Below are 27,708 nucleotides of genomic sequence, written 5' to 3'. Positions count from 1 at the left end.
TGGAGTTTTATGTCGACTTTCTGGATGCAGCTTGTCAACAGGCAACTTGACTGTCAGGATTTCATCACACTGCTTTGTTTGACACCTAATGAACCCTTGTTTGACATTACTTTTGTTTAGTATTATATTTTTGCAACTAACTAAACTAGACTCTTTGCTAAATGTGTAACGCTATTGCAAGATATGTCACATTTGTCAATATTCATACTTCGACACTGTTGAGATGAGCTAGAAACGGATAGACCTCTTATTTAGATACATTTATTTGTGTGCTTTCACATATATAGCTTGAATTTTACATATAATTTGGCATGAGATATATTATATCAAAATATTTACGGAAATCACTTGGAGTTTCTTTGTTTCAAGATTTTTGTTATGAAATCCCATGTGGGTGTGGCTGATCCAAAACAGAAGGGATGGACGGTGAGATGGAACCTGAGTTTCAAAGGCAGAGGACTCAGCATATGCTGAAGGGATCATTGAGTTACAAGTATTGATAACGTAACCTCTTATATAAGCACCTGCACATCTGTTATGAACATTCTGTGTCGTGGGTTTCTTCTGTAACAACAGCTTTCATGACGGCATCTAACCCTGACTTTGTTTATTTTTCTTTTTGCTGCAATTCCTTCACTTCAGGGCACCAAGCTTACACACTCGTATACACATGTATCATAGCTGATATAATAAAGCTATACTGTCATGCTCACTCCTGGTTGTCATGGTAACTCTTCAGTCTGCAGGTGAAAGTTCTGCTGTCCGACTCTCAGCTTTCAAAACATTCTAATTATACACACAGCAGCTGCTGCCGCTTGCCACATGCTTGACTGTGTGTGTGTGTGTGTATGTGTGTGTGTGTATGTGTGTGTGTGTGTGTGTGTGTGTGTATTTTCGTTGTTTGTGGGGTGTTTGTCAGTAGGTACCTTTAGGATTTTCTTCTGAGCCTCACTCTGTGTACGTACACTCTGTGTCGAGTTTTCCTGTAAGCATGTTTTTGAGGGTGTGTGCATGTGTATGTGCAAAAACACACAATCCCTTTCCATGACTCCTTTTACAGTATGATTAGGTGTGATGGTATGTGGTGATTTAGTCAGGTGTAGGCTCAAGGAGGGAAGAAATAGAGAAGAAATTTTGATCATAAACACTGTTCTGCTGCAGAGTTCAGACTTAAAAGTTTGATTGATTTAGACAATTTTCTAATATATGGGTCAAATCCAGGCCAACCAAAGAGAAACATATTTTTCTCTGTTTTATTTGAAATATTTTTAGCGGCCCTAAAAGGTAAAACTATCCAGTTATTCACAAGTGAAAAAAAAAAAAAATATCAAACATTCTTTTTAATGTATTTAATTTCCTTATAATCCTATAATAATCTAATCTTTATTTATCTGAGTAACATAGTCACACTTGGAAATATTAGCACGATTCAAAACGGGAAGCGCCTGAAAGGTCACCTAATGGACCACAGAGCTTGCTGCTGCTTCTCATCCATCCAGTCCTGCCCAATGAAAAGCTTAGTTTTCCAGCATAGTGATGCACCTGTTGCTACATCACATCCTCTAAACATCGGTATAAAACCGAAATCTGCCTTTGTGTGCTATTTAGCCACTGTTAACACTTATGGGTCATGTGTGAAACACTGAATGTCAGATTACTTTATAAAAGATGCCTGGTGTGAGTGACTATGTTTCCTTTTCATATCCAGTTTCTTCCTAGTTGCTCAGGGAATTACATAGTATTTCACACAGCTGCATGAGTGGTGTGCCTGAGGGACAGAATTACAAACTCCACCAGGGGAGGGGATGCATTGCATAATTGTATACTTATCAACATGGTAAATGAGTGTAAATGCTAAACGTGCCTGGATTCCCACTTTAGTCATTCATCAGGAACAAATGACACAGAACTAAACAGGGTGGGTGGATTCATGACAGATTAACTTCATTTTTGAATAGTTAAACATGGGCTATTAACCAGCCGAAATAATCAGTATTATTATAATCAGTTTTATGGCTGAAGTAATTGCTGTTGTACAAGTAGCAGCTGTAGTTATCAATAACACTGTTAAATAAAATGGCTGAGTTATATATGTTATGTATATTCTGGTTATATCACAGTAGGTCAGCCAATTCTTTTTTTTACCCGTGGCTAAGTTTGTATTAATCACACACAAATACAACAGGGCGAGACAAGAAGGCTCTGATCCAGATTAGCGCTCCGCTATAGAGGTGATAGGAGGTTTAAATAGCACCAATCATTGCATAATGCCAAGAATAGCTTACAGAGAAGAAGTTCTAGTTCTACCACACTTAGTCAAGCTTATAAGGAATGATTAAATAAGAAACACACAAAACTTACAAAACAATGGGACAGCACACCCGGTTTTAAGTCCTCCAGCAAACTTTAGCTGCAGAATCTGTCACTTCTTACAGTTTTGATGTCATAAAAATGATATTTGTTTGTAATAGAATGACTTAAATGTGAGCATGCTATCTCATGAGTTCTCATTCTTGACAGTGGAAATGTGAATTATTCCACTTTTATCAGCCAGACCACATGCAACACATTATGTTATCTTTCAAACTGAAAAAACTCACTCCCACTGACACGTACATATGCACACACAATCCCAAGATATGAAATGAAGGATAAGTTTGGCTTGACTCAAGATCAAGTGACGTAAAGTGCAATGGTCATATTATTTATCTGTGCTATCACTGATGCTATGATTGAAGAGTTGCTGCACTGATATGAGAAAACAAGGCAATAAATTATCTCTGTTCATAGCTGCTACTTTAATCCAACTTTGGCAGGCTACCCTGAACATAATGATTCATAATGACCATGATCATCACCATCAGCAATGTCTGGTTTATAAAAATAAGGCCTGAGCGCTTCCTTGACATTTCCTTGTGGCTGTGGCGAAAGGACTCAGTGCTGAAGTCTTTGCAGGTCAGCCCATTGCCTTCATGAATCTGGGAATGAGGCCACAGCCAGCGCCCAAAGTGTCCTTTAGGCTCCTCAAAAAGCACAAGACTGCCAGCTGAGGGTTGACCTACAGGGTGTCAGCTCACATTTCCAGAAACCATTGCAGCAACCATGTTTAGGCCAGTGCACTGCCATTTGTAGCATCAAAACAGATGGTCACACTGGACGTGACTGGTACTCAGGAGGATCAGATAGAGGAAGCCTTGAGAGGAAGAGTATGAGGAACTGGGGAACAATGAGGACAAATAGAGAGGGTGATGATGTCTCAGGTGTATATAGGTGTATATTTTTATTGGAAACACAAAAAAACAGTTAAAAGTGTTGGGAGCAAGAATTGTTGCTCAGCGTCACATTTTGATTATAAATCATCCAAACGTTTCTGACTCTCTCGACCTTCGCCAGAAATATTAAAAACATTTACAACCATGACCTTAAATACATAATGCTCCACTCATCTTGTGTGTGGAATATAATATGAGAGACAGAGACCACACCAGTCACTGTCAATGACTTAAAGACACTCCCAAGGGAGAATAATTGTCCCATACCTGGGCACACAAGACGGGCGCAGCATTATCTATTTAAGATCATGGTTGTGAGAACCGTTTGAATACTTCTGTTGAAGGTCTAGAAGACTGAAATGAGCAGTGTGATGTAAATTCTTTTTTTTTTAAGACTGAAAAGACACTCTCTAACGCACCTGCATCTAATACATTTGGATGTGTAAAATATGTTAACTGTACAGTTAGCCATGTCACCTCTATGTTTAGATATTGTTTGAAGGCAAAGGTGAGTCATCTCTTTTTCTATCTTCTTCTTTCTGAAGGTCTTTATCTAACTGTCACTTTGTGTTTGGAGCCTGGTAATCACCACTTGTGGATATATTTACGCTTGTTATCAGAATAAAAAAGGTGACAGGTCAGCGTAATGTAAATCAGTGGGATAACACCAGGCTATGATACCAGAGCCAAAACTTTGCCGCCATAATAAATGCAACAAATACAGCTCCAGCCCTGACAACACATATACACACAGAAAACTGCTTTAGCAATAAGCACCAGGCATGATCATGAACAGTGATTTTAATGTCATGAATTGTTCAAATAGTGTTGCAGCTAATTTTAGCATGTAAGATGTGTTTTTTTTAAAGCTCTGTGCGTGCATGAGCAGTCATGTTAACCTCTGCTCAAAGTGATTGATAGCCAGGTGAGGCCCCAGCTTTGCTTTGTGCTTGTGACTGCCTTGTGACTGTCTGGACTCCATACCATAACCTTTTAAACAAGCTAGACACAGAACACTTAAACACGAACCCCAAAAAACAAAAACCCTAAGTTGCATGGATTTATTGAAAGGTTTTTCAGTAGCAGTTGGTTTAGAGAATGAGTTCTGTCATTTTCACCCTTTTTATTTTATTTTTGGATGAACGCATCGACTGATGCCCAGTAGATTTACACACTTCTTTGGCAGCAGAAAAACAAACAACCTGGTGCTATTGTCAGTTAAGGAGAAAGTTAATTCCATGGCTCAAACGTTTGACTTGTCCAATCTGTCTGGTAGCTCAAAGGACTGTCTATTTTTAGTCATTAGAGGGAGGGGAAGGGGGGAGGGAGGGAGGGAGGGAGGGAAAACAAGAGAAGGTCCAGACAGTCGTGTCATAGCTGGTAACGTTCATGAGAATTTAACAAGTTATTTTACTTATATTTCTCAGATTTGAGAAGAACATTAATTAAAACACTGACTGTGCTTATTTTGTCACTGTGAAGTGTATTACATGTGCAACCACGGACTTCCTTGACTAAACCTTGTAATCATCTGCCTATAGGAAAGGGTGAGGAGAGTGGAGGAGGAGGGAACAGCACCTCTTCTTTACCCACCAAGTGCCTGATGGAAGAAGGGAGGGAGGAAGAAAGAGAGTGGATGAAGAGGAGGAAGATGAGGAAGGGGAGGAGGAGGAAGAGGACGGGTGGGGGGGGGGCTCTTCTCCTCTCCCTCTAAGAGCATTAACTGTGGAGTGTTCTGGTGGTGACAGGGCTGTCAGGGTCAGATGGCTGCTCAGCCTGATTAGACCAGCTCACAGCAGATCCTCAGCCTAGCACACCGCACTGCTACAGCAAGGTAGAGCTAAAGACTTGCACATACTGTACGCTGCAGTGAGAGGCAGGGAGGGACAAGGCTGAGGTGGATAGTTCAGTGTGACAGTGGAGCAGAGCCACAGGTTGTTGCAGAGAGACTTTCTGCTTCGCAACCAGATATTTCAGTTTCTAGCAGCAGGAAAAGACTTGAGAGCAGGTGGACTTTATTGTGGCAAAGAGGCAGAAGAACTGATGATTCGTCTGCGATTGGAGATGACATTGAAGAGCTGAGTGGTAAGGACACACATTCAGTATTGCATTTGTTTTGTTATTGTTACTGTACAAATAAATATCATAATAAAATAGTATTTGGCAAAGGTTCCTGATGCTGACTCACAGCCAGTGAGGCGCCCTGCCACAACAGGTTTTGCAACTTTTAAGGACATGAACTTGAGTGACAGATAAGAAATATAGCCGCAGTTCCAGAGAATATCCATAGAAAAAATTTCCACAGCAGTTTCAGTAGAGATAGTACATTTCAAGCTAATTACAAAACTTCACTGCAACAGGCAGAGAGCAGGAGGACAGGGGTGCAGCTGCAATGGAGACTTTTGTCTCCACAAAAATCTGATGTGTCACGGAATCAGCTGCTCGTATAGATACAGCTATAAATACAGCTGCAGGTATTCAGTGTCTACAGGGGTTTACTATAACAGGCAGTCAGCTGGTTGTATGTCAGCACTCAGACTGTTGTAGGCTTGCTGCTGCTGCTGCTTCTGCAGGACTTTGGTGGAACTGCCAGTCAGTGGTTTGTGGATTTCCCTGTTCAGCAGCCAAGCTGTCCAGTGAGGTAAGAGGGAAGGCCTTATTGGTTTTCAGAACTATTTCACATTTATGCATTTAGCATATGTTCTTTTTCCAGAGTGGCTTGTGATTTGAGCTGTTACACAAAACCTCCTTTATAGGTGTTAACTGGAAAGCAGCAGAGGTGAATGCACTGTTACAGGATTGAAACTATTTGAGGCTACCACTAACCTGCCGTGTCTTTACACTAACCTACAAGCTTACTGTGTTTCATTCAGCCGTACATTGCAGGTACTGTAGAAATGTCTGGCAACTTAACACAGCTCTAAAATAATATTGAGATCCATTTTTAACTTCTTTGGGTCCTGACCCAGCCTGTGACAGGGAAACAGCCAGGCAGCCAGACAACCAACTGGGGACGCACCTGTTTTTACAAACCAAACTGCGCTCTAAGGTAACAGGGAAGATTGGCTTTACAGTATAACTGGCCTTACGTTTTACCATTTAGCCCTTTCCATCATGCTCTTTTATGCTTCTGTATGTTGCTTTTATATTATGTAACTCTGCTTTATGTGTCAGCTAAATGCCTAAAGTGACTGCAGTACTTTATTTGATTCATGCTTAGAAGCTTTAGAAGTATTTTGTAGCTGGTCTGTTGCTCAGTTTGAATTCTCTGCTTTGTCTTGTCTGTGACAGTGACAGTGCCTCCGGTCATTTTGCTTTGTTTGATGCAAATTACTTTTTATCCTGTGTGTCTCACTTTTAATTTTGTTGTGCTTGTGTCCCATGAGACTTTAAAAACAGAAATGAAAAATGTTGTTCTTACATTTTGAATTGACTGGATGGAAAGTAATTGACCTCTGTCCTGATTAGTGGTAACACAGGATAAATTCCTAATTATAGATAGTCAACAACCTGGAATAGACTACACTCTTCTGGAAGAGTGAGTGAGTAAGTCGGCATGTGATTATGAAATGTGTGTGTTTGTGTGGGTGTGTGTGTGTGTTTGTGGGTGTGTGTACTGTCAGAGCTGAGGTGAACAGGTGACCACAGATTAACCAGATTACCTCTGGGCTTTCCCTGGTTGTTTGTCTGAAGGTTTGGACATGTGAGTAGGTGGAGGGTTACATCTTTGAGCATCTTCCACCTATACTCGCTGTCCTCAACCAATATTTAATCTCAGATCTCTCTATTAATAAACAGAAAAATAAACTAGAATCACACTGGCCATTTGCAGAGATAGTGTCTCAGCCAATTAATAAAATAATTGACCTTTGTTGAAGTGTCGGCTCAATTACAACTGGTAATTTCTTGCAGGAAATTTGCATTTCTCACTTATTATAAGTTGCTGTAATGTCTTGTTTTGAATTCTGAAAAATGTTGATTGATTAACTTTTGAGGAAATTACATTATAATTTCCCTGCAGTGCCCATCCCTCATCATTTCACTGCTTTTTATGTAATGAATGGAGTGGATGTGAATTTTCTGCAAATACACTGAACCAATGGGGCATGCAGTTGGGGTTCAGGTTGCTTAAAAGGCGAAATAATGCAAAATAAGGTCCTTCAGCCACACAAACACAGTCCACCTAGACTAGGTGAAATAGACATTTCCTTTTTAGATTTTGTTCTCATTTTTCCCCTCAGACCAAATTTAATTTTGTTGAGATTGTGCAGGCTTATCTAATACAATTTTCCATACATTTTGAGTCCCAGCATATATTAGATTTTCTAGCTCATGGTACATCTGTCATCTGTTGCCCAGCTTTCTTGTCCATTCCATGCAAACACTTTTGTACATGTCTGTTCAAGCTGTTTGAATAAGTGAATAATAAGTGAATAAGTCTGGTCAGATAAAGCAGAATCAGTTCTTTGCAAATATCACTGGTCTGGAATAAGCCTTGGGCTTGTGAATCAATTTTAAATGATTACTAGGACCAAACCATTTCCAAAAATATTTGCAAACCTTAATTTGTACCCACAGTCTTTTGTTGTTTTAGGCCATCTTGTCTAACAACCACCTTTGCTAACATCATATAAATACACTTTTATAAATTAAAACATTTTCAATAAAAAGAGTGGAGCTGCTGTTTCATCCATCACATCCCATATATGCAATGGGTGTGTCTACTGTTCATGGTGTCAGGAGGCCGTTTAGCTTCTCTGCTTAACAATTTCCCCAGGAGAGCTGATATAACTTTATATAGCAGCATCAATAAAGACATTTAAAATCTGTAAATGTGCATATGTTCATGTGTGTGTTTGTGTGTTTATTTATGTACATTAGGTGATTAGATGGCCTCCAGTTCGCCTTTACACAACTAGTAATGGGTGTAATTTTTTATATTTGGCAACATAATATGATGCGACTTAGCTGATGCAGTTTCTGGACCACTGGAACAAAAGCTGAATCTCTGAGATCTTATTAGTAACCATTTTCATTACTCTGGAAGCTGAATGTATGACCAGTTTATTTTTCTGTATGTTGATTACTTTAGAAACACTGGTTGATGGAGTTTGTGCGACGGAGTGGTGACTACTGCCACGCCCAACACATTTAGACCCATGAAGCTGCACTATGCCATCCTGGGACCCTGAACCCTGAAAGACCGTAGGCCATTGCCCTCTGAACCAGCCAGCTCATGGGGTAACAAGTGGAGTCTCGCACACCAGAAGCTAACTGGAGAGAGAGAAGGAAAGAGACAGCTATTGAGAAAGACAAAGAGAGAAAGAGGGGAGGACTGGACAATCAGAGAGATCAAAACAAAGAGAAGGACACAAAGAGAACTGACACACTGTAGCCTCTTGGACTATAGGATACAGTCAATTGATGGCGTAAAAGAGTCACGACAACAGGACCTCAGAATTGGGAAAATAACGGCTATAAACAGGAGTTTCCGCGGCAGACAAGAAGTCCAGATTCACCTGGAGACCTGAAGACAAAGCAGCTAACTGCTACAGCTGGAGTTAAAGGTGAGAGGTAACTGGTCACCAGATCTTGACTAAATATAGTGATGCACCAACACTTTTTAACTCCTGTATTTTACTGACTTGTTCAGGCACTCCACACATGGCTAGTTACAGGATAGTTCTGTATTTTTTTAGGTTCAGAATACACTTCATGTGAACTTTAAAAGACACCACAATTCATGTCTTTTTGGAGGGGAAATTTTCTTCTTTGAAATCTGAAAATAATGCTTTGACAAAGCACATTCACTTCTCCCATCAAAACAACAAGAAACATTAGTCTTTGTATACACCCTGCCCTGTGTGAATAATGGTGGGGAGAGGTGTGAACAGATCCTCTATTCTTGGGAAATTTAAGTTTCTGATAAACTTCTGCACTACACTATACTGTGATATGAATAAGCTGCCATCACTGGCCACCCACTGTCTTAGTCTATCCACATTTAGTTTGTTGCCTTCCCCTATGGCGTGGTTACACATGAGGAGTCTGATATCACCAAAATAGTTCTTATCAGTGCTAAAATAGTAGCTGTGTACGCGTTGGGGAATGTGAGGCATGCCTGAATTAAGATAATTGAAATTAAAATGCCATCCTAAAATACACTCACATCCCTGTGATCTTAATGAAAATGTGAGCAAGAGCAATGCAGATCAAGAGACACTGAGGAACTGCTCAAATGACAGCTGTGATTTTGTCATGTTTGTTTTTGTTTTACATCCAGTATACTAATACAAGTGTAATATCAATGCGTTTAAATTATAAAATGCACCCTTATCAGTAAAAGTTCACAGCTCCATTCAGAACAATCCAACATCAGTAACAGATTTTGTTTACTCTTGAGGGTTCTCATGTTCACGGGTTTTCAGTAATTCTGCCTGCGTAAAGTAGGGCGGAGCTATGTAGGGAAATAACGTGTTAGCCAACCTCAGCGTACCAATAAGAATGACAAAGAAGAACAACAGGGTCATTAAAGGACGATGTCAGTCAAGCATAGTTGTCCTGAGAAAACGTGTAATCAACCAAATAAGTGAAAACAGCTGTGGGGGTGATCCATGGGTGTGGTGGGAATTTAACTTCAATATTGCATTTCTTTCTGACCAATATTATCCCACCACCAGCTTCTAACTTGTTTATTTATTTGCTAATTAATTATTGTGAGTTCTATGATGTTTTGAATAATGAGCTGTACTTTTTTGGGGAACACACTTACTTGTTGTCTTTAGATTTAGATGAGTAGATCAATACCACTCTCATATCTAGTGAATATGAAGCTGGGGTCAGCAGCCACTTGGTGTAGCATAAAGCTAAGCTAGCTTAGTTAGTTAGCTTTTTCTAATTCGTACAAAAACCAAAATGTGAAAATGACAACTTGTGGTTTTACAGGTCACTTCTAGTTTTTTTTTTTAGCAAAGTTAAAATAAGCTATGGTAATTACCTGATAATTTAGTGTTTTCCCCAGAAAAAGGTTGAACTATTCAACTGTATAAAGGTGTAGACAAATTTTGAAAAGTGCCCTGGTAGAGTCAAGCTTGCGATATTCGGGCAGGTTCTGCTAAGAAGGAATAAAAGATCACAAACCTGTAAAATTACATGTGATCTCACTATAGTGTGTAAAACACCCTTAATGTTTGAGGTAACTTGTGTTATGACATTTTGTTACATGTAGTTCTAGCTTTTCAAGACCATTTGGGAATTTTTGTCATGTGTGTAATAACTTCTGTATAAGCAATGTCTGGTTGACTTTAGAACATGCTTTAAATATAGCTTATATGTTTGAAATTGTGTTTATTAGAAGTTATATGTAAGTATAGGCCTAAACATTTCTCCTTGACATTGGGCTCATTACTAACAACTACCTGCTAACACATAAAGGTCAGAAGTCATCCTGGGAGGTCAAAGGTCACACTGATCACCATGAATCGTCCAGCTCCAGTGGAACTTTGCCACAAGAACATGAGATTCCTTATCACTCACAACCCCACAGACAACACACTCAGCTCCTTCACAGAGGTAAGGAAACATGTGCGTTACTGCCATCAGCACACTGCAGAGCTTCATAAAGATAAGATACACATACAACACAAACTGTATGCATTTTGGCTTTGTTGTGAAAATCCTCCTCTACTACTGTTGTCCCTTCCAGGACCTGAAGCGGTATGGTGCCACCACTGTGGTTCGAGTCTGTGACATCACTTATGACAAAACACCGCTTGAGAAAGACGGCATTACTGTGGTGGTAAGGATGTAACACACAAACACACCATTTACTCTCTAAATCAGTCATCCTGTTACAAAATACAGTATAGGTACATAAAGTGTGAGAAGAAGTAAATGTTCTGCTTCTCTTTAAGGATTGGCCCTTTGATGATGGAGCCCCACCCCCAAGTAAGCTTGTTGATGATTGGTTGAGTCTGCTGAAGAAGAAGTTTCAGGAGGATCCAGGATGCTGCGTGGCTGTTCACTGTGTGGCTGGACTGGGACGGTAAGATACAGATTAAAAAATATATGCATACACCTCCACACACATACACACACACACACACACACACACACACACACACACACACGCGGTATCATATTGCAATCAAAACCAAAAACACAGACTGCAAGTCACTAACCACATACAAGAACAGCAGCAGTAACCTGATCATTCAATTACTCTTTTAAGATGCAGACAAAGTGGAGTTATTTTTGAGACATCAGACTAAACAGAAATAGACATGACTGTGTGTGTGTTTTTGGGGTTATGCCTGCATACAGGGCTCCTGTGCTGGTTGCTCTGGCTCTGATAGAAAGTGGGATGAAGTATGAAGACGCAATTCAACTCATCAGGCAGTGAGTACATTTCTATACCATATGCTGTAAATTCATCCTCATTCAGTTATAACAACATATCATTGAGTAAGAGCATTTGTTCTTATGAGTATATGTATTAAAGTGGTTTAGCATAGAGCATTTTATAATACACCACCATGTGATGATTGTAGACACCTAGAACAGCTGAAACACTACATGAATGTTTTTTTTCTTATTTCAGTATATTACCAGCAAAAAGTCTATGTAATATTTTAGGAAAGCTTAACATCATTAAAGAACAGAGGACAGCACAAACACAATTTATACACATGTATGACTATTTTATGGTGGGAATGTATAATTCTTCTCAGTTTCATCCTCCTTTCCTTTGCCTCTTCTCTCTGTCATTCTTCTCATACTCATGAATACCATGAACAACCCTGCAGTCACAAACTGTTGACTTAAATTAAAATTTAAATTAAAAAGCAGTAGGGAGCATTGCTAATAGCTTAAGCACAGAAACTGAAAATGTCTTTCTTTGGTATTCTGGTGACATTATCAAAATTTACAACAAACACAGGAGGAGCTGTAGATACAGACAAAGAAGGATTTTTGAAATTTTAAACTGGATTGTACAAGAAGAGATTGGATATACAGAAGCTGTTGGCAGTCTGTGTTTACAGAGACACTGAAAGCAGAGATTTAAAAGGTAACACTATTGACTTCCACCATTTAATGTTTGTGTGTTCGTATCTTTTAGGAAGCGCCGTGGAGCCATCAACAGCAAACAGCTAACTTACCTGGAGAAATATCGATCCAAGCAGAGACTCCGCTTCAAAGACTCTCACACACACAAGAACAAGTGTTGCACCATGTGAAAACACACACACGCATGCACGCACGCACCCATGCATGCACACACACACACACACACACACACACACATGCACACAGACCCCTCAACTAATGCTCTCAGGAATCCAACCATACAAGCCTTGCTTCACCATTAACCCATGTGTACCCATGTATTCTTACAGCAATTTAATCAGAATCCGTATTTGTTCTCTTGTTTGTAATGATTTCTCATCTTTTAAAGTTTACTTTATTGGCATCTTTGTTTCATTATATAGTTTACAGTGAGGAAAGGTGGGAAAGACAAATGAGGGCTAGAAATCACATAAAAGTTATATTTTGTAGCTAACTGTTGAGGCATATCTGCTTTATTAGACAGTTCTGGAAAAGACACAGTTGGGTCAGGGACAATGTGCCGAGGCTTTTGTATCACATTCAAAACGCCAACAGATTTGATTTATGATACATACCTGATGTTATTGGCATTCAAAACCTCAAATCATCCCTGATATTTTGTGAAAATACCATTGAATGTTTATTATTTTGTACAGATGTTCAATATGTTTAAAGATAACCATAACTGGGGTATATAATCACATGCAGTGTTTCTGTAAGTGTTTCTTTGAGATTGTTTTTGGTTTAAACAATTATTGCAGACTAAAAAAAATCATCTTAGCACCTCAGTGATTTTTCTGTCAATTAATGTCAATACTCCTGGTAGACCCACTCATACATTGTTCCTGGTGGTGTTCTCAGTGTAACTGGAGATATAAGGGCTCATTTTCATCCCAGCATTACAATCAGTATGAAAATCATCTTTTGTAATGCTACACTACATTTGATTTTGGTAAACATAAAGCCTTGATTTGGTTTTGTCACATTCACTGTTTTAATATTACATTATACACTGGGCTCATATAATGTGTTTACATATCTGTGTGTGCATTATGTTATGCTCTGTTTACTGACACCCACAGATGGAAACTTATTTGTTAGCAGCAGCTGATTTCAAGCAAAGGTTAAACATAGCACTTATATGTTATATAAATAGGAAAATGTTGATAAATCTATTGTAATCCTACAGACATTCAAAAATGTAATCTAGATGTAAATAATATTAAATGAGGGATCTCTAATTATCACCTTCTTCTATAAGGCAAGGTGAGCCACCCCTCCCATTTCAGTGACTACAAAAATGCATAAAGAACATTAAAACATTGCTGGTAATACAAATATTTTTATATATCATATGGTCAGGGAGCAGCTGATGACAATGACTAGTCAAGCTCTCAGTTTTAATCCCAGGCAAATTTCGGCCTGATACCTATGTGGATAAATTGAGATATTGGCTTAATCCATCGTCACATCTTTTTGACTTTCATTCTCTTTTGAGGTTGAGTTTACTTATTCATTTGTATTGTTCCTGAATGATACATGTAAACAACTGCTTCTGACATTTCTTTAATTTTTCATTCAGAATTGATTCATGTTTTTTTGATGATGACAAAGCATGCACTTTTCATGTATTAGTAGGTTGCTTACGATATTCACCTTATCATCTGCGTTATGAAAAACATCTTCAACCTGAAGAACAATTTATGAGGAAGAAATGAGAGCAGAGGGCATAATTTGAATTAGGAAAGGGGGTCAAACCATCTTTACCTGAAAGTTCAGTTTTAAACAAATTGGCTGCTTGTTCATTTGGTGTGTGTGTGTGTGTGTGTGTGTGTGTGTGTGTGTGTTTGTTTGTTTGAATATGTGTGTGTGTGCTTGGTAGCCTTTAGGTGTTGTTGCTCATTGGGGCTGGCCTGAGCTGACACTTTTTTTTTTTATGTAAAAACGAATGCTGTAAATGTCTGTAAGTCTGTAAATTCTTGCATTGTTTAATAAAGGTTTTGTCATTGTCCCTGTATGTTCATAATGTTCATCAGTTCCTCCATCAGTTCATCAACATTTGTATGGTCCCCCTGTTTTGTGGCCTTATTAAGTTAATTTTTCTGGAAATTATTTTTGTCACAACTAATGGATTTATACACGTATGTAAAGCCAGTTTATAAACTTTATGCTAAACCATTATAACAAACCACAGAGCAGTGGGTGGGCCTTGGCATTTGATTAGCATTCAATACTGCATACTTTAAAATCATAAATTAACAAATATTTATGTATTTGCCTAGGTAATAAAACTTTCCTTAAATTTCTGTATCTCATTATTTTTACATAAATGTTTGTTTCTTCATCAAATCAAGGTTTGAGTATGAGCATACAAGTTTTTGATGGTGGTACCAATTGGCTTGCTCTGTTAGAAACCTTGTAGAAAGGAGGTCTGAGGCCTTAAAGGATAATTAAATGACATATTAGCAGCAGGAAGTTCTAAAACATTTTTGTCACAGTCAAAATCAAGCTGTCTTACATTTGTCCGTACAAGAACATTTTAAAGACACTGAACATTAATGAAGGCAAATGTTAATATGAATTATTCTCTTTGTAACCTGCAACTTAAAACTGTGTCTTGCCCATTTGATACCTTTATTTTTTGGCAGCACTTTTCCAAATAAGTCATTGACCATATAATTCTTTAAGTAATGATTTTCTAGTCAAATACATGTTTATATAGAAAAAGTCTGACATTTCCTAGCCATGTTGTAGCTGTTGTCCCGTTTACAGCAATTTTCCCCCAGTTATTTTCCCACTATCCTCACTGTATCTTGTAACCTATATTTTGATATGATCTGCATTTGTTGCAGTACATAACCACCATAAATGTAACATTAGAGCAGGAATTACTCTGTGAGGTTCCCACAATTTGTCGTAAAAGTTTACGGTGTTGAGGCCTCTTGACACAACGTTCAACAAATTAAAATATCTGGAAAGAATTCCTGGGCTAAACTGTGTTGAATGCTGCAGTTCCCTTTCCAGCCACAATACAGTCCTCCCGCCACAGAGGGCGCCGTCCTCTACACTGCCACCACGTCCTGTGGTGTCGGTGTTCCGCTGGTTGGGAGGACTTGTGTCGCAGATTCGACAGAAATTTCTTCATACGTAATGTGAAATTAGGCTCTAAATCCAGATTCAGAGATTATATTTGGTCATATAATGGCTCAAGTCCATTGATAAATTAGCGTTATTTTGCTGTTTAAGCGCGGGAGGAATGGATGGAGGGAAAGCAGGTAAGAATTTGAGCTAGCTTCAACTCGAATATGTTTGTCGGGTCTTCATTTTAGCTTGGGTCAAAAATAAACAAACACGTCTATATGTAAGACGTGTCTCTGCGCAGATTTGTAGTCTTGTATTTTATGTTCACATTGTAGACTTTATTAACATGCTGTCTCTTGTTTAGTAAAGGTACAAGCGGTATTTAGAGTTAGGTCTGACACTGGACAGCTGTTTGTATGCTGTACTGATATGTCCGTTGACTAACGTAGGTCCTAAGTGTCAGTGTTGGACTGCGACCGTTAGATGAGATGAGACAGTCTCAGAGTGTGTGGGCAGAGAGAGAGGAGAGATCATCAGCCTCACTTAAAGACAAACTACATCATCAGACACTTAAAGCTTGCTCATGTTTCCATGGCTTCGTTTTTCCGTTACTGTGATGGTCAGTTCCACAAGAAAGAGTTTTAGGAAATTAAACATTTTAACTCACAAGATAATTGGATGATCTAAAGAGCTGCTTATTTGAGGCTGAGCTCACTGTTACAGCCGTTGTCTCATACAGTAGGACAATTTGAACAAGTCTCTCCTGGAAAAAAAATACATTTGATATGAGCGCTGCAACGATTAATCGATCATTTTGATGCAAAAATGGCAGCTGTTCAAATCATATGAAAAAAATTTGTTTAACCTCTTCCCTCCCATCCCCCTTATTCCCCCCGTTTACATTTTTTCATTACATATACAATATGAAAATCAATTTTACAAAGAAGAAAGAGACAAAATCACTGCCATTTCCACACATACACAAATACAGACTTACCCTGAACCATTTACTGTAGGTAAAAAACCATAACAGGAAAAATATAATACTATAGCAGAATTTTCATTGTTTTCCCTTGTTTGTTGGGTAATTTTATTTTTATTTGAGGTATATACTGTTTTAATGCTTATTACTGTACTGCTGTTGTTATTTAGTCATCTATTTGGCCCCTTAGAGTCTGTCATGTCAAAAAAAGACCACATTCCTTGCAGGGTGTTGCAGAGGAATAGAGAATAGAACTTGTGACTGTAAATATGAGGTAACTTGGTACATTGGGCCCAAATATAACAGTCTGCTTCCCTGCTATGAGGCAGGCAAATTATGCTAATCTCTCTCATTTTTCTCATTCTCTAATTTAATTCCAAATTTAAAATGACTCTGTTTCCTCTCTGGCCCTCTGAAACTGATACCTTCCTTCTCCTTGTCTTTCTAGCTGGTGCTGTGTTTATGTGCCGGCTGTGCAACCTCTTCTCTCCCAGTCGCTCTCAGCTGCTGGCCCATTGTTCCCAGCAGCACCCCCAGCAGGAACCTCCTGATGACATCATCATTGCGCTGCAGCCCCTGGTAGCAGAGCCTGTGGAGACGCTGGCAGGTCAGATTAGTGTATCATTGCCAGGACTACTAGTACAGGAATATGTAAAAAAGTATTCTGTGTCATAATCATTATTACTACATTCACTAATTTGAGGATGGGTTGGACTTTGACTTGATTGCAGTCCAAGAACATTAGTGTAGGACTCAAGCCGTATGAAATTAATTGTACAAAGTTATTACAAGTGAATTAAATGCAAACCAAATACAAATGTGAAAAGTATACACTATACTATACTGTTCATAGTAATAAAACTCTTTTTCATTGTCCTCCGGAGATGACAATGGAGTTCAGTGACACAAGGCAGAAGCTAAAGTAGACCGGGTCTTGGCTACAGAAGGTTTGGTCTTGTAGGGAGATTTGTTATCAAAAAACAAAAAGATGGGGAAAGTGTTCTGCTGTTTTGTTGGCCCGCAGAGAACCCAGTGAAGCGAAAGCGAGGACGACCAAAAGGCTCTACAAAGAAGACACGCACTGATTTGACAGAGTGCACGGCTGACTCCACCCATTCTCCAGATGATAATTTTCAAAGACACGAAGAAGAGAATAAGAAGGAAGGAGACAAACAATGTAGCTCAACAGAAGGTAGTACTGCTGCCACTTATATGTATCCCATAATTCTTTCTTTTTCATGCAGAAGACAAGAACAAGCACTTGCAATATGCCTGGTTAGAGTTTAGGGCCAATTTTTTAAAGTTTAAAGGCTATACTATTACAGCAGCATTGTGTGTCAAAGGCTAATTTCCTTATGGACAGTGTTATTTTTTTCTGAGTAAACATGTTTTTGTCAATGATTTTTCATCATTATGCTAATCAAACTGTTTCCTGCACTCTATATTTCTACTCTTTTTTTATGTCCTTCCGCTAGGTGACAGGCACGATGGGATTTCGGGACTTGACTGTAGAAACTGCCATCGCTCGTTCAGGAACAGACGACAGATCCTCAAACACATCTGTTTGAGAGAGGAGGAAGAGGAGGAGGACGAAGAGGAGAATGGTGAGGAGTGAAACAACAACAACAGAAATAAGTACCAGGAACAGAAAAGTTAATATTTCATAAATGCATACAAAGAACAATAAGTTTGGATGATGTGACGGAGAATTTTAGGAATTATTCTTACTACAATTATAGATTCTTAAATACCTCTGTGTTATGTACAGATGTTGGGGAAAAAGTACAGAAAATATTGTTCATATACATTTTTGTACTTGGCTAATCAGGCGATAGTGATTAAATAACCATCATTTTCAGGGAGCATCCATGTTGGAGCAGGAGTTGAGGGCTCTGGGAGTTTGGACCCCACGAAAGCTGATCCAAAACAGATGCACCAAAACCCAGTGAGGTCAGGACTTCTGAGAGAAAAAGGTAAATTTAACATCAGGATTGTTTCTTCAAATGAATTGATACTTCTGTCTGCAAACATAGGAGGTGATGGATCTGTCCTGTGATGGGTATTTACTGTATATCATAAGAAGACTACAAAATCTCTAGTGAGTGTTAGCTCGTCAGCTCAAGAGCTCATTGTGTGCCCAAACTGCGCTGTTGGTAATGGTTGGATTTGTTTAAGTAGGGTTCAGGTTTAGTTTTATAGTCTTATAATCTTGTTTTCTTTGCTTGTAGATGTGAGCAGCTTTAGACCCCTGAGAAGCAACCGAAGCCGCATCTCCAAAGAGGGAGGCCCAGCAACAGGAAGCAAAAAGTCAGTCATCAGTGTTGTTCTGAGGGAAGATGAAACACTTCCAGGTCAGTCTTTTTTGTACTAGTTTTTACATTTTGGCTAACATATGACTCCACTGCTGTAGGCAGTATGTCTTATGAATAATGTTACCTTTATTTCAACAGGTGTTTCTAAAATGGTTCCAGTTGAGGATGGTTTAGCAGAACCAGAGTCTAAAGCCATCAAAACTCAACCTCAGGTAAACCCAGGAACACACAGAAACATTCACCTAAATTACAAAAAGATCTATTTTTCCACTTACCTCTAGTCATAATTGACCATATAGCCTTAGTTTTATTTTCCCAAAGTTTTGACATATCACTCGCTTAAGATTTTTGGCCCACCACCCTAAGTGTTTATTTACTTTTTATTGTCATTCAACAGTCTGCAGTCTTTCGCAGTCAGTCACAAGACCTTGCAAAAGGAGCCACCATCTGCGAAGATAACCCTAAAACCGACCAGGAGCTGAGGTAATTTAATGGAAAATATCCATCTCTCATATAATTATTTGATTGTAATACATAATTGATGGTCCAAATTGTCAGTAAGTTTGATGAAAATCTGACAATAAAGCATTGAATCTCATTGTCTATGATACAAACTAGACAAACAGTGAAACAAACTTGAGAGCTGACTAATCAGTTGCATGCATGAATACTGTTGTACAGCAGTTTTAATTTCTTTGTGATGTAGTTTAACCATCAATGTTATCTGCTGTCAGCAGTCTGATCCCTTTTTTTTTCAACTCCTAGTTCTAATCCAGCCTCCACAACAACAACAACAACAACAGCAGCAGCAGCAGCAGCTGCCAGCAGAGGCTTCCAGGAATATTCTATAAAGCAAGATGCTACCAAGTACTGTATGAATGTTTTTTTATTGAATGTATTAACAATGGTTTTATTTTACAGTAGTTCAGAGGTCAAGTATAACTTCAAGCTCTTGTGTAAACTACAAACTAAATACTGATGTGAATAAATCAGGTTCTAGTTTAACAAATTTTCATTTAACAATTTTCTAAAAGAAAATAAATGTTTTTCCTACTTTTTATGAGGTAACGTTAGTTTGTTTTCTTATTGGCATGTTGTTGTCTGTGCAGCCTAGCTGAAGACAAAGTAACAATAACATTGGTCAACTGGTAAATGTAATATTCTTGCTCTCTGTCTCCCAGTTTACCTCAGAGCCAGCTGAAGATCTTCGCCTGCGAGTTCTGTAATAAGATCTTTAAGTTCAGACACTCACTGATCGCCCACCTCAGGACACACACCCAGGAGAAGCCGTTCCAGTGCCCACACTGTGACTACGCATCAGCCATCAAAGGTAAATCCAGGCTCACTGGAACACAAGCAAAGAAAAATGCCAGCAAAATAATTAATGAATCTGTAAAAACTTACTTACCTCTTTACTTACTTACTTTCTTACTCTTCAAAGCCAACCTGAATGTTCACCTGAGGAAACACACGGGAGAGAAGTTCAGCTGTCAGCACTGTCCTTTCAACTGCCTCAGCCCCGGACACCTCAAGGTGTTCCTTTATTACTGTTTTTATTATTATTATTATTGTTGTTGTTAACTCCTTTTAGTTTTAGGTTGCTATACAGTATATTATCACTTATCTTCATACTGCAACACAGCAGTATCTCACTGTGACGTGTCAGTTGGATTTCTAATGCTCTTGAGCACGAAGCTGCTGCCTTTCTGGTTTCAGCTGTAATTCTGTGTTTTTGGCAATGCAGGTCCACATAGAGCGGGTCCATTTGAAGGTGAAGCAGCACTGCAGCTTCTGTGACAAGAAGTACTCAGATGTGAAGAACTTACTGAAACACATAGAGAAACGGCATAACCTGAAAGACCCTGCTGTCTACCAGAGCTACCAGCAACTGAGGTGTGACCTACAGTGTCTAAAAATTAAATTCACCTGTATCTGTTTAACCAACTGAGCGACCGGCCTTTCTCATTTGTTTATCTTTTCTAGGTTAAAGACTCGTCAGGGCCTCAGACAGCTCCTGTACCACTGTCCCACCTGCAACCGACGCTTCAAGAATCAGCTCGAACGGGAGCGCCACCTGTTGGTCCACGGGCCTCAGCGTCCCTTTGCCTGCCTGCTCTGTGACCATGCCGCAACCAAGATGGACGCCCTCACCGCTCATGTCAGGAAACACCTCTTCCTGTACATGTGCTGTGTGTGTGATGGGAAGTTCGTCAGCTCTCAGAGACTGAAGAGTCATTTGAAAGAGTCTCACCCTGAGCTGGACCAGGAGCAGGCCTTCACCGACTGTATCAATAACAGCTACTATTTGATACAGCCTGGAGGAGGCGTGTGGGGGGATGAGGAGAGGGACACAGAGAGAGGGAAGAAGGAAGAGGACAGGATAGAGCAGGAGGGTGAAGATGACAGGATGACAGAGGAGGGTGGAAGAAATGGTGTCGGAAGGGAGGAGTGGCCAGATGGGGAAGTGGAGCAGCTGGAAGTACCAGGGAGGGAAGAGAGGGAGCAAGAGAGGGAAGAAGCTCAAGCTCAGAGTGAAAATGCAGAAGAAGTACAGGTGACAGACAGAGAGACAAGAAAAGAGGAAGAAGTCAAAAATGGAGGTGCAGAGCAAGGTTCCCAAGAAATGATTTCCATAGAAACCACAACTCCCACTGACAAACATGACGAAGCAACAGCTGGGGAGCAGTCACAGGCCAGCACAGCGGACTCATGCACCCCTGCAGCTGAACATATAGTCAGACACGAACACAACACACAGAGTTTTCTATCACCAGAGAGCATTCACAGCCCTTTCCCTGAGAACAGGTCCCAAGAAAACACACCTTCAGCCAAAAACAAACATACATCTTCATCAACAGGAAATGCAAATTTACCTGATTTGGGTGTAAACATACCTTCATCATCAGCACCTTCAGGGGAAGAGGGCCAGACTCCACACTCAGAGAAGGTAAATCAATTGCAGGTATTGTCGGCTGTTTCTGTCTGTCCTGCAGATCTTTTTTTTTTGAGAACAGTAACTGGGCTGCAACCAAGAGTAAAATATCAGAAAACAGTTTTGAATGTCCATCACACTTTCCTAGAGCTCAAGGCAATGTCATGATGTGACTCGTTCTATCTAACCGTCCAAAACCCAAAGATATGTAATTTAATATATATAAAGATATGTCATTAAATATAATGAATATACAAGAAAAAGCAGCAAATTTTCACTTTTGAGCTACACTCTAAAAAAAGAGAATGTTTGGGATTTTTTATTTGAAATGACTCAACAACTAATTGATCATCAAACTAAATTTTCAACTAATCAATATGAAACACTAGCAGACAGATATATCAGAATTATTGATGATCCATACAATAAGTAACAACCTTCTGTATATACTGTTTAGAGAGGGTGATGATTAGGCGATAATTATGTAAGAATTATGCCTCAGTGATTTGTTAATATTTATTAATGTCATCAGTTAGTAAATATAAATAACAATATTACACCAATATTACTAAACACAGTAGAAATTGCTTATTGATAACTCCACATATAGCCTCAGCTATTTTACACTGTTGCTTTCTTGATCCTATTAGATTAGTAATGCTGTACTTGATGATTTGATTTGATTAGACTACATTTCACTTATTCATTAATTTATGTGTCTGAATTAAGTAACTCATCTTAGAAGAACTCATCTTACTTTCAATCATCTACTGACTGCTCTTTGTTTTCTGCTGGCAGGAGTCGGAGGTTTTCCATCAGAGCGCGTTTCAGCAGGTGTTTTCATCTCTTCAGAAGACTCAGCTTAATATGGAGACTTACCAACGGCTCAGGAAAATTTACGGAGACCTTGAATGCCAATACTGTGGTGAGATGATGAAATTCCCTTCAGTAGCCTGGTTTTGTTCTGTTCTGTTTTAATTTCACTTTGTACTACATCTTATTATTTATTACTTAGCCTTTCCCCTATCTGGCTTGGGTGTTAAACAGTGTCTGCTGCTTCTAATCATGTTTTTTTTTTCCTGCTGCACAGGTAAACTGTTCTGGTACAAAGTCCACTATAACGTCCATGTACGCACACACACCAAGGAGCACTCACATTACTGTACGAAGTGTAGCTACTCGTCCATCACCAAAAGCTCTTTAAAGCGGCACCAGATCCAGAAGCACAGTGGCTTGCTGCTGCCTTGTTCTAATCCTGATTGTAAATACACCACACCTGACAAATACAAACTACAAGCCCATCTGAGGACGCACCAAGAACAGGTAACCAGCCTGAGGAGATTCTAATTATTCAGAGAAGTATTAGAGATTTTTTTTTTTGATACACTGCTAGTATAATTGCAAGTTAATTGGTTTTCAAGAGGTGGTATGTTTGTTATTTGAAGTTTATTAACTCCCTTGGCCTGCTGTCCACCTCTGCTACCATGGTTACAGTATATAATCCCATCCCGATTACCTCAGAGAACCAATAGTCCTTTGACCTGGAAGAACACTCTAAATGTGATTATGTGTCAGTTTAGACTAACACGTTTGATCAACATTTTAATTTTTTTGCAATAAAATGCAATGTATGTGAGCATTAATCAAAGCAAATTTGTTTTCCCTATTAATTCAGTGAAGGATGCAAAATTAACTCTTGATGTCTTTGTCTTTCTTTTGGTTTACAGGGGAAGAGTGCGGCCTGTCCTGTCTGCCAGCACAGCTATCCAGAGCACAGACTAAAACACCACATCAAAACATCCCACCCTGGTAAATAACACACAAATACATCTATACACATGGACAGACAGACACACAATGACCTGTTCATGCCTCTTAGTATCTTCTCCTGAAACAATTTCAAGACTGTCCTTTAAATCAGTGTCAGTATTCACATGTGTCTACTCTCCGCTGTCGGCCAAATCCAGACTCCAGGGTGGAATCTTTCACAGAGCCAGTAAAACTGACAGCTTGGCTATTTTTACTTTCTCTGTTGTTAGAGTATCACTGCAGTGTGTCATCTTCTAGTTATATTATATTGCAACTCATTGTAATGATAGAGTATACAATTTGTTGCCTGTTTATTACAACTTGGAATACCCCCTGTTATTTATGGAACAATAGCTTGATATGGTTTGATCTGTGGAAACATTCTCTTGGCTTTGAATCACAGATATCACAAGAGACTGACCTAAATAGCTTGTTGCATAGTCAGGTTCAGTTGTTAACAATCAGATGCTTTTAAGGTCACAAGTGATTTTACAAGACTGTGATTTCATTTTGTGTGTGTGTTTGTGTGTGTGTGTGTACATGTATGTATGTGTCGGGCAGATACATTACCTGTGCAGGGAAAAGGACTGATGGTACAGCGTGCAGAGAAGTGCCCTTACTGTGACTCCTACTTCCTAAAGAACAGCAGTGACTTTCAGCAGCACATCTGGGCCCACCAAGGTGTGATATCCCTCTACCTTTAACACAGACAAACCCACAGTCTGGAGCAACACATCTGGGCCCATAATTGTCCATACGCAGCGTTTCACTGTTTGATTACTGTGTGAGTTGAGCTTCCATCTACTCTTCCTCCTGGCTGCCCTCCAGGAGGACGGGCTAGACTGAAAACACACTGCAGACGTTGCAGGAGGAAATTGGCCTGTGGGTCAATTTGTGAAATGATGAGAACACACACAAACCAAATTGTCATATTGTGTGCTGCTGGCATTATCTCCAAGATTAAGAATGAGAGGTGGAGCAGTGAAGTTAGACAAAAGTTACAAGACATGCAGTTTTTCAGTTAAGGGCTGTTTTAGACAAGTGCAATGTGTATTAGTCTCTACAAAACACATGTAACTTTTGTTCCACCATATGTTTTCTTCTGTGACTGATAACCCACTGTGCAGCTGATGGTTGGTTGCTGAAATTGATTAATACAAAAACCATGGCTACATCCTTCTCTCCTCACTCCCTGCTTTAACACTTGCTTACCTCGATGAGCTGTTTACCTTGAGTTACATCTGTCACAAAGCTGTGGAACCTGGCAGACACAAGTCCCGAGCAGGTGTTGAGGAAAGGCTCAGTGAATGCAACCAATTTACTGCAGTGCATATGCTGTTTTTTAGCTAGTTTATTTGTCTTGTCTCCTGCCAGTTTTCTTGCCACTTTCACATCCCTGCTGTCCTATATTCTTATTGTCTTATCTTTGCTGGGCTGCTGCTAATCTGTTTGTAAACCTGTCTCCATGTGTGTAGGTCTGAAGCCATACCTCTGTAGTGTGTGTGACTACGCGGGCCGCAGTAGGAGTAACCTGAAGACTCATATGAACCGACACAACACAGAGAAACGTCATCTCTGTGATCTGTGTGGTAAAAAGTTCAAATCTAAAGTGACACTGAAAAGCCACAGACTGAGCCACACTGATGAAGGTACACGCACTCTGCTCTGTCACTGATGATGATGATCTTTTTTTGAAATGCTATTGTTGTCACTCTGTTTTATAATGTTTGTGTTCTGTATGCCACAAGTATTCTGCTACTCCGCTAGCCTAGCAGAAATTTGAGAGTGTAAAGTGATGATAAAAAATAAGGGCAATAATACTGTTTGTTCAGGGAAGCGGTTTCAATGTTCGGAGTGCGACTTTACCTCGGTCTCTAAACCTTCCCTGCTCAGACACATGGAGCAACATGCTGAATTTAAGGTCAGAGTACGCACACAGCCACACACACACACACACACACACACACACACACACACACACACACACACACACACACACACAATTTATATCTCTTGTAAAATGAATAAAATGACCTAAAAAAACCTCATTCATCTTGTTTGTTAAACAAACAAATTAATTAATTAATTGATACATTTTTTAATTTTTTAAATATGTTATATATTTTTGTAATATGCTACCGATGTGATCCAACAATAGTATTTTATTTTTATGTGATCCAACAATAGTATTTTATTTTTATATTTTATCTATGAACGATTGAGTCTCACTCAGTGTTCTTTGTTCTGGATATTAAAGGTTGGTCAACCATTTGCCATTGTATTGCCACTTTCTCAACCAATATTAACAGTACAAATGGGTCATAAAGCTAACCTAAGTTCCTCCCTGGTCATTTTTTTTGACAAAATAGTTAATGAGTTGTTCAGAAAAATCAATGAATGTTTCAGAGTCAGTTGTGTTCTACTGATATTTCATTTGCATTTACTTATATGTGTTTTCGTCTATCCCTGTAGCCATTTCGTTGTGCCTACTGCCACTACTCCTGTAACATCGCTGGTCCCCTGAAGCGTCACTACAACTTGAAACACCCAAATCAGAAATATGAGAATGCCGGACCTGGGCAACCTAACCCTGATGCTCTGAAACAGCAAGGTCTGGTCTTTACTTTCTCTCTGCTATTTCCAGAACCTTATGTTCTTTAGAGTAATATCTAAAGTCTTTACAAAGCAAAAAGTGTCTAAAGCTTTTGTGTGTACCTGTGTTTAGGTGGAATGAAGTGTCCTGAATGTGAATTTGTTTATGGCACTAAGTGGGAGCTGAACCGCCACCTGAAGAGCAAACACAGCCTGAAAGTGGTGGAAGGCACCTGGGAGGTATACAGTATAAACACACATACTAGATACAAAGAAAAGGGGCACTGAGTTATTTTTTCTTATCACTGAAAATGATATTTCTTTTTTTTTTTATTTTAAAACTGCTGCCAAAATATGAGAAGCAAGAACAGCTTGCTAACTTGACCTAACTTGACCATGTTATTATACATTAGTACCAGTTTCACATTTACACACAGTTACCAGTTTTCAGGATCATACAAGATCTGCCATATGTATAAATATCCAGGCGGGTGAGACAGTAGAGGCCCAGTATGTTTCTGTGGAGGATGAAGAGCAGCTGACAGAAGCACCTGTAGCAGCCCTGCACGACAACGGTAACAACAGCATGTAGCAGATAAGTGACTCAGCCAAACCCTGCAAACACCAGGCACCTTTTTAAAGATGATTTCTGCTCAGATAATCGAGGAAGGGCTGTTCATTGCTATTCCTATTTATGCTTGTTATTAATGTGCTTTAGTTTATGTCCTGTATAACACATTGTCTTCTGTGTTCAGTTAATATCCAGCAGATCACTGAGTTCAGTTCAGAGACTCACGACGCTGTCACTTCCATGGTCGCCATGGCTCCAGGCACTGTTACTGTGGTACAACAGGTAAAAATCATCACATAGCTGACTCAGGAAACAATGAGTGTTTACAACAAAATGTTGATGTTGAGTTGTTGCCGAAGTTGCAGGTGGCCGACGAGCAGGAAATCGGTAACTGCAGCAACCAGCTGATGGTGGTGAATGCAGAGGGGAGTCTATCTGGTGACCAGGTCATGGTGGTGGAGGATGCACACGGCCTGGAGGCTCTGACAGTCCTTACTCAGGGAGAGAACACTCACCACTATATTGTCTACGTTCAGGAACACACTGTAGAAATCAACTAATGATGCTTGTATTTTAACATAAGATTATTGATCCATCAGTGCTGAGTATATCAATGAGTATTAGATCAGTTTACAACATAAAATGTACCAATAAGCAATAAAATCAGGATTTACTGAATGTTTCTTAGTCATCATTAGAATTTTCTTCATCAGTTTTATTTTTCAGTCACTTGGTAATTATGAAAACAAAAAGTGCAATACTTTGTTTTGTGATTATGTGACATATTTTGTACTTACAATACAGTACAGTATATTTAAATAAAATCCTTGTGCTGCAGTGTTTTATGCTCTGGAGTGGATTCAATTCTCCAAAATGTTGATTAAGGTTGATTTCAGATGTTGCTCAAAATTTCTTGAAACTCAAACATTTTTTATGAACATTATTGTGACACACTTTTAACTCTAGTAGTCTGCAGCAGAAGAAAGTGCTGAACATAAAATGAAAGAGGAAAAGTCAGCTTTTAGAGAAGCAGCACCTTTGCACGCATTATG

The 27,708-nt window shown here is 39.2% G+C and overlaps 2 protein-coding genes across 6 annotated transcripts; both read left to right on the top strand.

Moving 5' to 3' along the window:
• Nucleotides 1-4,996: 4,996 nt before the first annotated feature.
• Nucleotides 4,997-14,394, top strand: LOC111657196 (protein tyrosine phosphatase type IVA 3). 3 transcript variants are annotated; one of them, XM_023409281.2, is made up of 7 exons: nt 4,997-5,357; nt 8,365-8,839; nt 10,707-10,844; nt 10,978-11,070; nt 11,186-11,316; nt 11,595-11,669; nt 12,391-14,394. In XM_023409281.2, the coding sequence occupies exons 3-7, from the start codon at nt 10,749-10,751 to the stop codon at nt 12,506-12,508; spliced, it is 513 nt and encodes a 170-aa protein (XP_023265049.1). In that variant the 5' UTR covers nt 4,997-5,357; nt 8,365-8,839; nt 10,707-10,748; the 3' UTR covers nt 12,509-14,394. The 3 variants fall into 3 exon arrangements, with proteins under 3 accessions (XP_023265049.1, XP_023265050.1, XP_023265051.1); XM_023409282.2 differs by lacking the exon at nt 4,997-5,357 and adding an exon at nt 5,799-5,913; XM_023409283.1 differs by lacking the exon at nt 4,997-5,357 and adding an exon at nt 6,242-6,321.
• Nucleotides 14,395-15,466: 1,072 nt separating this feature from the next.
• Nucleotides 15,467-27,496, top strand: zfat (zinc finger and AT hook domain containing). Of its 3 annotated transcripts, none has more exons than XM_023409264.2 (24): nt 15,467-15,652; nt 16,889-17,047; nt 17,465-17,632; nt 17,916-18,044; nt 18,300-18,413; nt 18,669-18,791; nt 18,891-18,964; nt 19,150-19,235; nt 19,518-19,619; nt 19,934-20,082; nt 20,194-20,285; nt 20,497-20,645; nt 20,736-21,699; nt 22,483-22,609; nt 22,775-23,007; nt 23,412-23,493; nt 24,055-24,174; nt 24,969-25,142; nt 25,326-25,414; nt 25,966-26,104; nt 26,219-26,325; nt 26,573-26,660; nt 26,841-26,938; nt 27,016-27,496. In XM_023409264.2, exons 1-24 carry the CDS (start codon nt 15,634-15,636, stop codon nt 27,214-27,216), a joined length of 3,786 nt encoding a protein of 1,261 aa, XP_023265032.1. In that variant the 5' UTR covers nt 15,467-15,633; the 3' UTR covers nt 27,217-27,496. The 3 variants fall into 3 exon arrangements, with proteins under 3 accessions (XP_023265032.1, XP_087030957.1, XP_087030956.1); XM_087174831.1 differs by lacking the exon at nt 15,467-15,652 and adding an exon at nt 15,825-16,077 and having other exon boundaries at nt 27,022-27,496; XM_087174830.1 differs by lacking the exon at nt 15,467-15,652 and adding an exon at nt 15,825-16,077.
• Nucleotides 27,497-27,708: the final 212 nt, after the last annotated feature.

Source organism: Seriola lalandi, unplaced genomic scaffold (genome assembly GCF_002814215.2).
Source record: "Seriola lalandi dorsalis isolate HSWRI2012SDOR001 ecotype SW California unplaced genomic scaffold, Sedor1 jcf7180002054387, whole genome shotgun sequence".
NCBI classification, from domain to species: domain Eukaryota; kingdom Metazoa; phylum Chordata; class Actinopteri; order Carangiformes; family Carangidae; genus Seriola; species Seriola lalandi.
This window is presented reverse-complemented; position numbering and strand designations above follow the sequence as displayed.

Excerpts from the sequence above, each read along its gene's own strand:
- LOC111657196 (XM_023409281.2), top strand. The coding sequence starts at position 10,749 with ATGAATCGTCCAGCTCCAGTGGAACTTTGCCACAAGAACATGAGATTC. Across the intron at positions 10,845-10,977 it reads CACTCAGCTCCTTCACAGAG|GACCTGAAGCGGTATGGTGC; the intron begins GTAAGGAAACAT and ends TGTCCCTTCCAG. Across the intron at positions 11,670-12,390 it reads GCAATTCAACTCATCAGGCA|GAAGCGCCGTGGAGCCATCA; the intron begins GTGAGTACATTT and ends CGTATCTTTTAG.
- zfat (XM_087174830.1), top strand. The coding sequence starts at position 16,050 with ATGGCTTCGTTTTTCCGTTACTGTGATG. Across the intron at positions 16,078-16,888 it reads GTTTTTCCGTTACTGTGATG|CTGGTGCTGTGTTTATGTGC; the intron begins GTCAGTTCCACA and ends TTGTCTTTCTAG. Across the intron at positions 24,175-24,968 it reads GCACATCTGGGCCCACCAAG|GTCTGAAGCCATACCTCTGT; the intron begins GTGTGATATCCC and ends CCATGTGTGTAG.